We start from the raw sequence: 14,455 nt of genomic DNA on the forward strand, positions 1-14,455 counted from the left end.
CATGGCTCAAGAGGTGGGGCCTCTCGGTCCCTTTTAACAAGCCCTGCAGGTAATTCTTATACATGCTCTTATTTGAAAACCTCAGAATTAATTGAATTTTTTTTTTTTTAAGGACAGCATTTAAAAAAAAAAAATACAGAGCCAGTTACTGTTTGACAATCGATTTTTTTTTTCACTTAGTAACATTTATTAAGTGCTTGTTATATGCCAGCTGCCTGTGCAGAAGCTTCTGGGGGCACTGGGAATATAAAAGAAAAGGACAATAATCTGTAATCTCAACAAGCTTACAGTTGGGAAAGACATACTGACAAGTAGGCACAAAATAAGGTGATGAAAGAGTCCCCTTTCTTTTGGGTGTTAGTGGAGAAGGGGAGGGTAGGCTTCACAGAGGAGAAGATGCCAGAACTAAGCAGACAAGTACAGGAGAAGGCACGACAGTAGTCACGTGTGTTCATAATGGACACACAATTTAACTGAGCAGACACACCTGCTCAGATCCCAGGGTATAGAAGGGGCATTGACAGTGGAGGCTAAGAGTTGCTGGAAAGCCAGTTGGTAAAGGGCCTGCTTTGTCAGCCATATCTGGGGACTTAGATTCTGTCCTTTAGGACTAAGCAAGATGGTCAGCTTTGTGTTTTGAAAAAGTCATTCTGCCCATGGAGAATGGATTGTAATGGGGCATCCAGAGGATGTGGTAAGGCTCAGACACAGAGTTGGTTAGTAACCAGATGGTTGTGGGAGAAAACGAGGCATTTGGGTTGATACCCCCAGTTCTGGTGTGGGCCCTAGAGGATACAGCAGCATTCCATCCAGGAGGGGAAATGAAGAGAAGGAGCTGGTTTGGGTGGAAGAGAGGAAAGGTGACTGAGGCAACCACTGAGTGTTGTTCTAGATTTGAACTGGAGACTTCCTTGTGCTTTCTGGGCTCCTATAGATTGGTGAGCGAGGAGCCAACCTGAGTGGTGGGCAACGCCAGAGGATCAGCCTTGCCCGGGCCTTGTATAGTGACCGAGACATCTACATCCTGGACGACCCCCTCAGTGCCTTAGATGCCCACGTGGGCAACCACATCTTCAACAGTGCTATCCAGAAGCATCTCAAGTCCAAGACGGTTCTGTTCATTACCCACCAGTTACAGGTATGTGCTTCCTTCCCCAAGCTACCCACCTTGACTTGGGCAGTGAGAAACAGGGAGGCGGGCTTGGTCCAGGTACCTTCATGGGGCTCCTTGAAGTCCCTGGAATCATGGTGTTCCCTTCCTCAGCAAATAGCCTCCTGGCTCATTGTACCAATAAAGCTTGTTGTACCAGATGGCCATCTGAATCAGAGATCCTTGGAGCATGTTAGCTTCTGCATATAAATCAGTAAGTAAAAGGGCTAAGAGGAATAGGCTGAAAATGGAGTCTGGGTAAGAGATAGTTTGGAAAGCATTCTGTTAACATCTATATGTGAGTGGGTACTGTTTAGGAAAAACAAGCTGTCTCACTCTGTCATTCCATAACAAGCAGCCACTTCAGAGAGCAGATCAAGGAGGTTGCCATCTGCTTTGCTTACATTGTCAAGTTTAGGGGGCTAACCCCCCATTCTGCCACAGAAAGTCTAATTATGTGTACTTCTGCATCTAGTAAAGGGATGTAAAGTTTAATATAAGACTGTGTGGCTTCATCAGCAGATTTATATCAAAAACTGGAGAACCTGCTTTTTGAACCTGCTATATCACAAGACAGGATAAACTAAAGCAGGAGTTCTCAGTCTTAGCTCTCTGTTGTGGGGGCCTGTCCTGTGCATCCCTGGCATCTATCTACCAGATGGCAGTAGTACCCCCGCCCCCCCCCCCACCAAATTGTAACAATCAAAAATGTCTCCAGATATTGCCAAGTGTCCCCTGTGGGGGGCTTGGTCCCCTGGCAGGGGGCTTGGTCACCTCCAGGTGAGACCCGCTGAAGTAAGGTATAGGTGTTTGGATGTATTTGCACAAATAATCAGCCACTCTATGTTGTCCCTGTCTTTGTCTCCAGTACCTGGCTGACTGTGATGAAGTGATCTTCATGAAAGAGGGCTGTATTACAGAAAGAGGCACTCATGAGGAATTGATGAATCTAAATGGTGATTACGCTACTATTTTTAATAATCTGTTGCTGGGAGAGACACCCCCAGTTGAGGTAAGATTTGCGTGGTGTGTGTGTGTGTGTCTTTCTAGTGAGAGACAGATGTTACCATAGTGAATGATGGAGAAATCTCTACTGAACTCATTGTCTGTGTCTTGCTGGCAGGGGTCTCGTTTTCCAGTGACCAGACTACTATGCTTTAGTCCACACACTGGTTCTGTTCTAGGAGGGCAGGACTGTGGGACTAGAGAACCAGGGTCTTCTGTCACTGAGAATTCATCAGTAAGGCAATGACAAGGAAAAGGATGTGGGCTCCGTGTGTGCTATTGTTCAGTCATAACTCAATTTCTTAAACTCTATTAAATCCTAACCAGAGCATTACGAAAGCTCCTTTCTTAACAATCAAATGAATAATATGGCAGGGAAGAGACATTAAATCCTGCATACATTTGAAAATTATCCATGGTGTCTTGGCTGCCAAGTTGGCACTTATTAACTAGCACCGACTGTGTCCCAATTGCTGGTTTAGGCACTTTATAGATGTCATCCAGCTGATACTTTGCACAAGTTAGAGTGGATAAGAATAGCATAAAGTCTACTGTGTTTGGAATTTAGGTCTTTAGTGACTTTGGGAGAGCAGAGTCTATGGAATGGCTGGAACCCAGACCTCAAAGATGTCAGGAGTTAGGGAAGTTACATAACTTAACTTTTAAGAAGTTGGAATGTCTCTTTTTAATAAGAGCAGCAACTCCATGGATGATTTGCTAACATGTCCTTTGGACATTTATCTGAATGGCCATATCATGATAACTGGAGACACTTTTTTTTTTTTCATTAGATTAATTCAAAAAAGGAAACCAGTGGTTCACAGAAGAAAACACAAGAGAAGGGTCCTAAAACAGGATCAGTAAAGAAGGAGAAAGCAGTGAAGCCAGAGGAAGGTAATGAACCTTTTTGAGAATTGTCATTAAAGTTTTTGCTTTTGTTTTGTTTTGGCATTTTATTTGCATATATGTATTACATCCCTAGGAAAAGGATCCCATGGTTTTCCCTCTAGTGTGTTTTCACACACTTGCTTTTTCATGGTCCATGATGCCAGATAAGATTGTCAGTACAATGAAAATGATGGGATGGGGGCTCCTGTTTTTCCACATATTTGAGTTGCCCATCATATCTGGGGCTGATCCCTCCTCACTTGTTTAACCTGCCCATGAGGTTCACAGTAATTTTCCCAGCCCTGTGATCATCAGTTAAATTTGCCATTATAACCACATTTCACCATCAAGTCAAAAGCCTGATGATGACTGTGGCACATGGACGGGTAAGAACCTGGTGCTTGCCTCTCTTTTTGGCATTGATGATGCTCTTGAGGTCATCAGCCAGCCAGGGCATTCATGAGTGCCAGTACGGCAATGCAGATGCAGAAATATGATGTAAAGTGTGTCATTAAAGTTTATCGGAAATTATGCCATGTAGCAATTCTTGCTGCCTGATACCATTGTCTGTTGTGGAACACCTGGCCTCATATCTCTAGAATAACAAGATTCTTATATGATTATCGGGAGACCACGAGGCAACTTCTGTTTGCTCAAATAGACCGAGGCAATAAAAATGACCTTTACTCCTATGCCTTTTTTTGCTATGCAGGGTGGAGTGAGGTGTAGGTAGTCATAGCTGAGTCATCTTGACTACGGAAAAATTGAATCATGGGTAGAGGTATACCTTTCTTTCCTGTGATTCATCCCTGCTCTTTAGAAGTCATGCCAACCAAAGCAAAGGCATGCCAGCTCTAAGAATGCCCACATCCTCAGTTAACCCCCCTCTGCCCCCTCCCCTCGTACAATGATCACTCCTTGGCTTGTCCCAAGCAGGCACCAGCAGGGCTGTGGTGAAGAGTTACAGCCAAGATTTTTCCTGCTTGATTTTCCTATCCAGACTCCTTGGTCCTGTTTTTTAAACCTTTCATCTTATCAACCAAAACACATCTTGAGAGTTAGAGAAGCTGTTTGCAATACTTTAGGCATTTTCACTTTTGTAAATAATAAATAGAAATGCATTCCTGTTTTAAAGTTATTTCTTCTGTGTTACCTTCTCACCTGACATGTTGAATTCAGGACTTTTTTTTTCTGGTTTGCCGTGTTGTTTTCATTTCCTTGGTCTTAAAACCGCAGCAGACATTGGGTGTTAAAAGTTGACCATACTGATTCTTTTCTTTCTTTTAATAAGCCCTGTAGGAGCTCTTGAATTCAGGTGTGATTGGAGATACCTTACTCTCACAAAGCAAACACAGTACAGAAGGCTGAGATATCTGTCAACTCCTGCCACAGGCAGTAGGAAAAAACAGAATGTCTTTAGGGGACATGTGACCTAGAGACTCTCATTGTAAAGTGGTCTCATTGTAAAGAGGCCTGTGTGGCTTGTTCCAAGATAATTGCACAGCATGTGTGATAAAGAGGTGGGGCTTTCTCTGTATTCTCTTGTCAACATCAATCTCCTGACCAGTCCAGGGAGCCCCTAGGAAATATCCTTAAATGTTTTTTCTCCTCCCACAGACAGTCACCCCATCCTACTGAATTTACTTCCTGAATACTCCATCCCCATGGCCACAACCCTGGTTTTCAGTCAGTCAGTTCAGTCATTCAGTTGTGTCCGATTCTTTGTGATCCCATGTACTGCAGCACGCCAGGCTTCCCTGTCCATCACCAACTCCTGGAGCTGACTCAAACTCATGTCCATCAAGTCAGTGATGGCACCCAACCATCTCATCCTCTGTCATCTCCTTTTCCTCCTGCCTTCAGTCTTTTCCAGCATCAGGGTCTTTTCCAATGAGTCCGTTCTGCACATCAGGTGGCCAAAGTATTGGAGCTTCAGCTTTAGCATCAGTCCTTCCAATGAGTATTCAGGACTGATTTCCTCTAGGATTGATCTCCTTACTGTCCAGGGGACTCTCAAGAGTCTTCTCCAACACCACAGTTCAAAAGCACCAATTCTTCGGTGCTCAGCTTTCTTTATGGTCCAACTCTCACGTCCATACATGACTACTAGAAAAACTGTAGCTTTGACTAGACAGATCTTTGTCAGCAGAGTAATGTCTCTGCTTTTTAATATGCTGTCTAGGTTGGTCATAGCTTTGCTTTCAAGGAGCAAGCATCTTAATTTCATGGGTGCAGTCACCATCTGCAGTGATTTTGGAGCCCAAGAAAATAACCCTGGTTCTTACCTTTATCATCTCCCACCGAGCCTGTTACAGTTGCCTCCTTTTGAATCTGTCCTCCACATGAACAACTAGGAGATCTAGTTAAAAACAGGAGACCAGCCAACTGCCTGGGGCCTGAGGCCTTTCAGTGGCTTCCCAGTTTCAAAGCAGCATTTTTAAAATCTTTTTCCTGATGTGGCACAGATAGAAAATCCATTCTTTGTCTGAGATGCTGGGATGCATGGAAGAGGCTGCCTGAGGTGGCTGGTCTGGCCATCCCAAGCCCATCTCCTCCAGTAGGGCTGGGAGTCAAATCTCTACACCCCTGTAGCCCATTCTCTTGAGAAGTTCTTGTCTGAAGGATAATCTTCAAATGCCTTTATCCTCTGACCACAGCCTGCTTAATCAGCCTTATCTCCCACCACTCCTTAGGCATGCAGAATGTTCTAGCCATGCTGAATTGGATATCTGTGTATACTGATTTCCTGTTTCCTCACACCTACGCCCATCATTTCCCCACCTGGCTGACTCTGGCTTACCTTTCAATATGGGGATTTTCCCTGGCAGTCCAGTGGGTAGGACTCCACACTTTCATTGCAGAGGGTGTAGGTTCAGCCCTGATAGGGGAACTAAAATCCGAGTCATGCTGTGCAGCTGGAAAAAAAAAAAGACACAATATGGACCACATAGAAAGTCTCACCTGGACCTCCCTGCTAAGCCCCTCACAGCTCCTCCAAGTAGGTTAGGTGCACTTCTTGAATGTTCCCATGCTGCCCTGCAAGTAGTTCCAGCATTGGGGTTAGCACATTTTATTATAATTTTGTACTTATTTATCTGTATGTGGATGAACTGAGCCAGGGACCTGGTCTTAATCCTCTTTGCCTCTCCAGGGCTTATTCCTGGGCCTGGTTCATAGTAGGTACCTGGTAGATAGATATTAAATGGATAAATGAATGCCCCTGGAAGGGGAGAAATAATTCCAACCTAGAGCTCTGTGAAACTGTGGGCTTTGGTTCTACTCTTCTACAGGTGACTTCATTTTGGAAAAGCAGCTTTTCCTTTCTGAATTGCGTTTCTCTTTTCCTCACCTAGGGCAGCACGTGCAAATGGAAGAGAAGGGGCAGGGCTCTGTGCCCTGGTCAGTGTATGGTGTCTATATCCAGGCTGCTGGGGGCCCTTTGGCATTCCTGGTCATTCTGTCCCTTTTCATGCTGAATGTGGGCAGCACCGCTTTCAGCAACTGGTGGTTGAGTTACTGGATCAAGCAAGGAAGTGGGGTAAGATTCCTCATTGATGGGAAAATTGTACGTCTAATAATATGGCCGTCTCTTCATATTCCCTGGCTCATCTTAGGGAAAGTGCTCTAGTTTTCTGTTAAAAGAGGTAATTAAACCCAGGATTAAAGAGATGAGTCCCTAAGATAACCTCACCAGGTAGTTGCTCCCTGACCAACTCACAGAGCAGTAGCGCTTACCAGGAGCACATCTACAGGCTGTCTGTTGTCATTAGAGAAGAGAGGGGAAACAGGCAAAGCCTGCCTTGTGTTTATCTCTACCAGCTCCCAGAGTTTGTTTCCTGTACCCTGCCTTGAGCCAAGAGTGGCCCTGACAAGGGCTTCTTGGATGTCCCTAAGGGTCTTGCCTCACAGAACCTTGCTTCCAAACAGAACACCACGGTGACTCAAGAAAACAGGACATCTGTGAGCAACAGCATGAAGGATAATCCTCTCATGCACTACTATGCCAGCATCTATGCCCTCTCCATGGCAGTCATGCTGATCCTGAAAGCCGTTCGCGGAGTGGTCTTTGTCAAGGTATGCACTGGGGCCTGTGCTCCTCTTCTCCCTGGTGGCTGTGTGGTCAGGCTTCTGCCTGGCACCTCTTGGATTTATTCTGAGTTGGGGAGCTCCTCTGAAGCAGGATGCCTCTTGCCGAAGTGACCTGCATCCCGTAGACTTAGCCCTTTCTGGCTAGCCACCTCCTTCCTCCATAGCCACTTGCCCTTCTCTGGCTTTGGACCCATGGAGTGGGTACTGAGCCTGCTGAGTCCTGAGTCTCTGATTGCTCTGTACTCTGCTCCTCAGGGCACATTGCGAGCCTCCTCCCGGCTCCATGATGAGCTTTTCCGAAGAATCCTTCGAAGCCCTATGAAGTTTTTTGACACTACCCCCACAGGAAGAATTCTCAACAGGTTTTCCAAAGACATGGATGAAGGTATTTCTCACTGCTTCTCTCTGTTGTGCTCCAGAGCATGAACCCCCCAGCACAGTGGCTGCAATATTTGCATCAGGAACATGTTAGGTTGGGCATTTTCTCCATGTTGCAATTTCTCTTTAGGCTAAGAACCTATCTGATTTTTCATCTTTCATGTGAGCTCTTACTTGATCTTATTTAACCTGAAAACCAGTTCAGAGGGCTGAGCATAAAGGCTTTGGACAGGGTGTCTGAGAGTCCAAAAGACATATTTACTTGTGGGTGGTGCGTAGGTTCCTGGATAGGTTTGCTGGATGCTGAATGCTTCATGGGCTGTGCCAGCACCAGAACTTAAATACACTTGACCCTTGAACAACAGGGTGGTTGAGTCTGTGGATATGAAACTGTGGGTGAGGAACCACATCCATGGAGGGCTGACTGTAGATTACATGCAGAGTTTTGACTGCATGGAGGGTCTGTGCCTCTAACCCCCATGTTATTCAAAGGTCAACTGTACTCCCATAGCCCGTAATAATAGTGATGCTACCTGACATTTTTTTAGGGCTTATACTATGTTACAAGCAGTTTTACATGCATTATCCTAGCCATCATAGCAGTCCCGTGAGGTGTGGGTATCATTTCACCCACCAAATGCATGGGAAAGCTGGTATCTAGAAAGGCTGACTAGCTCAAGATGGCACAACTATTAAATAGCAAGCTGGGAACTGAGCTCAGATCTTTTCGACCCCAGAACTAATGTTTTTAACTACTTACTGTGCTGCCTCCATAGAAGGAGTTTGTTTCACATGTTGATAGGCCAATGTATAGCTATGGCCAGAGGTAACAAGAGATCGAAACCATCACTGATACACAAAACAGTGATACACATGTGAGTAATATGATCACGTTTGTATTAAACTCACATACACACAGATGAATAGGAAAGAGACTGCTGAAAATCAGTGGTATCAACATGTCTCAGATTTGTATGAAAATAGGTGGGGGGAGGAGATGTCCAAAATGGGCGAAGAAAATGTTAACTCTTGGAGGTTCTATAGTCTTCCAGTTTTTTGTATGTTTTAAATTTTTGTGTATGTTTAAAATTTTCCATGAAAAGTTTCTTAAATATTAGCAGCAGTTCATTCATATTGGTAAGAATAAGACTATGTTTATTTAATTTTTTGCATATTTATTTTCCAAATATTTTATAGCAAACATATATTACTTTGCAAAGTGGGAAATGTTTAAGGGGGTTGGGCAGCACAGTGAAACAAAAAGAGGACACAGGTGAGAAAGATCACGTAAATGCTCTTGGGACAAGAAGAATTAGAGCAACTACATTTCCAGATTTTTATTTGGTCAGACTGTTTAAAATACAAAAATAGTCACAAATTTCAGATATGGCTCTTTGGGAGCCTCCTTTTGTTTTTTAAAAATTCTGGCTGTTTATGGATCCCAGCATCTGACACATGTTCCTTTACCGTTTCCCCAGTCGACGTGCGCCTGCCGTTCCAGGCCGAGATGTTCATTCAGAACGTCATCTTGGTGTTCTTCTGTGTTGGAATGATCGCAGGAGTTTTCCCATGGTTCCTCGTGGCAGTGGGGCCCCTTGTCATCCTCTTTTCAATTCTGCACATTGTCTCCAGGTAAACAGGAAGTCTTTGTGTCTTTCAGTGCAAAGGGTGAAGCCAGAGTTGCCAGTCCACCCCTCTGACACAGAACTCGTTCTCTCTCCAGAGTCCTGATCCGAGAGCTGAAGCGTCTAGATAATATCACGCAGTCACCTTTCCTCTCCCACATCACATCCAGCATACAGGGCCTTGCCACCATCCACGCCTACAACAAAGGGCAGGAATTTCTGCACAGGTTAGTTCCATGGGGGCCAGAGGGCTCATCAGGAAGCCAACATCTCAGCATTTAATGAGAGTTTAAGAAGCCTTTCAAAGTCAAAATTGGGGATTATAAAGCTCATTACTAAGAGTATTAGTGATTTAATGATCTCTGCTGATTAAGATTCACTTGCTTGGTGGAACTCCCTTCTGAGAAAATGGGAAGACAAAAACAGATTTGGAGTTTTTATTAGCTTTCAGTTCTGAATGGCTATATTTGACAGAGTTTTGCTCCTTTTTTTTTCTTGGAAAAGTAAGATATTCATAGACAATAGATTGGCATTTTATTTAGTTGTTAATATTGTTTGTGTGAGAAATTTGTATACTTATATAGTCATTGTGGAGATTTATGTTAACTAGAGGTTGAACTAGACTAAATGTCCTTCAGTAGAAGACTGGTTAAATAGGCTATGGTGTCCCCATATAATGAAATATTATGTGACCCCTAAAAAGAATGAGACTGCTTCCTAGGTACTGATGTGGAATGATCTCCAAGTTATATTAGATGAAAGAGCAAGATACAGATGTGCATGTATAGTTTGCTCCTTTAAATATGTGTCTATAACATTTAGAATATCTGAAAGAACACACAGGAAACTAACAGCTGCCACTGGACAGTGGAAGTGAGTAGCTGGAGGAGGGCAGGAGAAAGACTGACTTTTCATGGTAAAACTTTTTGTACCTTGTGAATATTCTGTCTTATAGAGTATATAGTTCATTCCAAAAATTAAGTAATTAACGTTAAAAAGTAACTCTAGGATAGAAAGGTTTGGTTAAATAATTCTGAAAAATCTATCCTAACTTTAAGCAAAAAAAGAGTAAAATATGTTGACCATGTGCATGTGTAGGTATGTACCCACATAAACGTGAGGGCATTGGAAAAAATACTGGGAGGAAATGCAGCAGAATATGGATTCTGGTTTTAGCTGAGTGGTGAGAGTACTGGAATTTTACATTTCGCTCTTTTTTATTGTGTTTCCTGAATTTTCTCTAAAGTGCACATATCTTCTTATAAGGAGGAAAGGGATTTTCTTTAAGGCAAAATATCTGCCTACCCAGGCCTCCCACTCTGGAGTTCTAGTTGTGTGTGACCCCAGACCCTCAGGTGGGCTGAGAGCTGCTCTCTAGGACCCCTGATGACAGAGGGTCTCCTTCCTGCAGCGACAAAGGTTGTCTCTGTCTTTCTGTTCACTCACTGCTTCTGGTTCTTTGCTCCATGGCCTTGGGAAACAAGTATGTCAGCAGACCATTTCTACTTTCTCGCATTCAGTCCAAGAGTCTTTTTCCTGCTCTTGTGCCATTTCTGCAGTTTGCATTTGTAACCTCTCTTTCCTCAAGAAAATGACCACTGACCTAAAACAATTCTCTAAAGCTTAAACAGCGTCTTTATTTGGTCTTCTTCCCTCTTGCTTTCCCTGTGCTGTTGAAGTAGATATGTTTTTCCTAGTATCTGGAATATGTTTCTTTCAAAGGGTAAAACTAGGAAACCCCCGTGTCTTCCTGTGTGTGGAGCCTGGAATACTCTGCACTCCTTAAGTTTCCATATCACTCTCCTGGTTACAAGCAGTAGTGTTATACTTTAGCATTAGCCCTCTACCCAGAACTCACCCGTGCTTTGGCATCCTCCATGACTGGGGTTGTGTGGTACTTTATTTACTTTATTAGGTGTTCTGTCTTCCTCACAGGTACCAGGAGCTACTGGATAACAACCAGAGTCCTTTCTTCCTGTTCACTTGTGCGATGCGGTGGCTGGCAGTACGGCTGGACCTAATCAGCATTGCCCTGATCACCACCACTGGGCTGATGATTGTTCTCATGCATGGGCAGATTCCCCCAGCATATGCAGGGCTTGCCATCTCCTATGCTGTGCAGGTTAGTCTTTGGGATGAGGGCATTGTCTTTCTCATACATTGGCCTAGGAGAGGCCTGGTAGGCGGCTCTGCCCTAAGCTGCTGTTTTACCTCTGGCTCCTAGAGCTTCTCCCCATCTGCTTTGGCAGTAGCACTGTGGACTGGAACACAGTCAGCCCTCCATATCCCCGAGTTCTGCATCCATAGAGTCAACCAACTGCAGACCAAAGATATTTGGGTGGGGAAATTCCAGATGGTTCCAAAAACTGAATTTACTATAGATGTACAACTATTTATGTAGCACATTGTATTTATAACTATTTACCAAGTCTTTACACTGCTTTAGGTATTATAAGTAATCTAGAGATGACTTAAAGGATACAGGAGAATGTCTGTAGGTTGTAGGCAATTACTAGGCCATTTTATATAAGGGGCTTGAGCATCCTTGGATTTTTGACAGAATCCTGGAACCAATTCCCCATGAATGCTAAAGGTTGATTTTATGGGAATAAAGGGATTTAATTCTGTTGCATGTGTTTATGAAGTAGGTGCTGTTTTTTCTTAAATAAACAGATTTTGAAAATTTTTTCTCAATTGTAGATTTATGTCTTCACTAACCTTTCTTCTCTGGCCTCTTCCTAGTCTTCTAAGAAATACATATCCTCAATATACTACTTCTGTGTGTTTTATTTTCAGGCCCCAAATTTTCCCAGTACTGTTACATACGTAAACCTTTTTGGTGCTTAGGGATAGTTGAAGGTCTTCAAATAGCTCAGAGAACAGTGGGGAACTTAGCACTGACTAGATAGTTAAAGATGATAAAGAATTGTTACTAACTTTTTTAAGATATGGTAATGGTTTTCAAGGAGATTTTAAATTTTAGAGAGATAGAAGCTGAAGTATTTATGGAAAAGACTTAGGCTATATGAGATTTGATTCCAGATATATGGAAGGATGGGGTGGTACAGATGAAACAATGCTGGTTGTAAGTTGATAATTTTTTTAAGATGAATGTTTGATACATGGGAGCCCATTATACTGTCCTCTCTATTCTTGTATATGTTTGACATTTTTCTATATTGGAAAGATAAAAATAAGTGACCAGAGGAAACCTAAGAAGAGATCTATATCTTTACAGATACTCAAAGGTATTTGTCCATGTCTCGCAGACTTAACTTGATTCTTGGAGGGCTGGGGGTGGGGCGTGGGAGAAATCTGTGTTATATGTACTTCTGTTTCAGAGTACTCAGTCTGGGGTGCACAGACTGGGGCTCTGCATTCAGTTTTTGGCCCAGTCTCATTTCTGCTAACCTTCCTGGAAGCATTCTCACTGCTGCTCACAGGTTGATACAGTCTCCATTTATTGTTGCTGCTATATCCAGGTATAGGTGCAATTATGAAGCCCAGAAACTATTCAGCTACAGCTGAATTTCTGGAAATGTATAAACAGACAGAAAGCCTTTAGGTATAGAAAAGTTAGTGCTAGTACTGCAGTGCCACCTGGATTCACTGAGAGTTGCAGTTGATTGGGGGCTATTAGGCATTGTCTTAAACATTTGAAGAATGATTTGGTCCCTAAAGCCAGCTGCTGTCTGTCCACAGTTAGTTCTCACAATTGAGTTGTGATCCCTGAGGTGAAGGAGGTTTGCTGGCATTCCCTTGGTGTATATTAATAATAAATTCTCTCTTGGATTGTTGTTTTCCATGATCAGTTGACAGGGCTGTTCCAGTTTACTGTCAGACTGGCATCGGAGACAGAAGCTCGCTTCACCTCAGTGGAGAGGATCGACCACTACATCAAGGTCAGGCTCCTGCAGGCCTTCTGCTGCAGTCTGACTTTTCGGGCAGCGGTTTTACCCTTTCACCGCCTGGAATAAATGTCCCAGGAAGATGCTTGTTTTCTCTGCCTCATCTTGTCCCACAGGAGAGGCAGCATCTCTCCAGTATGCATGGAATGCAAAAGAGAATATCATAAGATTTTCCTAAGTGTATTTGTGAATTGTGGTCTGATTGAGAACTTACATTCATCATCTAATTTCCAAAGTGTTCCTAACCTCATTAATTCAGTTAAGCAGACAAATGTAATATTTTCCTTATACTATTTAAAACCAGGTGTTATTTCAAGTCTTAGTCTAGTTCATTTGGTTCTCAACCAGGGATGACCATCAGAGTCCCATATGGAGCTTGAGGCAAAGACTAACATAGGCCTCATCTCTAAAGATTCTGATGTAATAGGTTTGAGATAGGACCCAGACTTCTGGAGTTTCAGTGGCTCCATGCCTAATTCTATACTGTGTTCACAGTTCAGAAACCAGTTAACTGCATTGGTACTGAGATGATCCAGCTCTTCCCACCTTCCCCCAGGAACCCCTGCAGTCCTGCAGTGGGGCGGTATCTTCCTCCTAGTTCAAGGTCTGAAAGCAATTTTCTGTAGAGAGAAACAGCAATTTTCTTGAGTAGTTAACATTCTCACATTGAACTCATTTCTCAGGAGTTACCTATTTTACAAATTGCCCAGAGACTTTTTTTTCCACTTATATCATCATTTACATGGGCAGAATACATTCCAACTTCCAACTAGAATATTGACTTACAAACACTGTTTTGAAGAACTGCCCTTTCACTGAGAACTAGTATGTTATGTAACTGCTTTTTCTAGCAGGGACATGTCCCACTGATTTGTTTTGGCAATGAACCTGATCAGTCATAGGATATTTCTTAAACTTATAAATGACTGTTATCAGGAAGAATGGCAGATAGCTATCTGATAAATCTGCTAATAGCCATTTATGTTTATACATGAGCCTCTTGGCTGGGTACTCTGGTCTGTGGGCAATTTGTGACTGTACATGTTGTGTTTGATTTAGTATCACTGTTGGTGTGGGTCTCTTGCTGGAAAGGTCAGGGTGATGGTCAGCCATGGTACAGAGTGTACTTTGCACAAATCAGTCACATTCCTGAGAACTGGTTCCCTGCTGCCCATCCACAGCCTGGAAGCCTGTCCCAACACAGAGTTTTAGACTTGAGTCCCTACCCTCAGCCACCAGAGCACTGCAGTCTTTGACCTTCACTTCCCTGTGAGGCTATAGGCTCCATGACTAATCACCAGAGAGTTTTAAAAACATGGGGAGGTGTGACTATAGATGGCCAAAATTACCCAGTAATTATTATTAAGCACAACATTATTAAGCTGGAATGGATTTCTAAAATCATCTAATCC

General features: G+C 43.2%; 1 protein-coding gene across 5 annotated transcripts in view; it reads left to right on the forward strand.

The window, feature by feature from the left end:
- The window catches only part of ABCC5 (ATP binding cassette subfamily C member 5), an 81,584-nt gene that overhangs the window by 45,270 nt on the left and 21,859 nt on the right, over positions 1-14,455 (forward strand). For all 5 annotated transcript variants that reach the window (XM_069579561.1, XM_069579564.1, XM_069579566.1 and 2 more), the window contains 10 exons: positions 935-1,138; positions 2,019-2,162; positions 2,947-3,049; positions 6,397-6,581; positions 6,971-7,117; positions 7,388-7,517; positions 8,989-9,142; positions 9,234-9,362; positions 11,071-11,257; positions 12,948-13,037. In XM_069579561.1, the coding sequence (XP_069435662.1) occupies positions 935-1,138; positions 2,019-2,162; positions 2,947-3,049; positions 6,397-6,581; positions 6,971-7,117; positions 7,388-7,517; positions 8,989-9,142; positions 9,234-9,362; positions 11,071-11,257; positions 12,948-13,037 (1,473 nt within the window). The remainder of the gene's footprint in view (positions 1-934; positions 1,139-2,018; positions 2,163-2,946; positions 3,050-6,396; positions 6,582-6,970; positions 7,118-7,387; positions 7,518-8,988; positions 9,143-9,233; positions 9,363-11,070; positions 11,258-12,947; positions 13,038-14,455) is intronic.

This window comes from Ovis canadensis, chromosome 1 (genome assembly GCF_042477335.2).
Source record: "Ovis canadensis isolate MfBH-ARS-UI-01 breed Bighorn chromosome 1, ARS-UI_OviCan_v2, whole genome shotgun sequence".
Taxonomy (NCBI): Eukaryota; Metazoa; Chordata; class Mammalia; order Artiodactyla; family Bovidae; genus Ovis; species Ovis canadensis.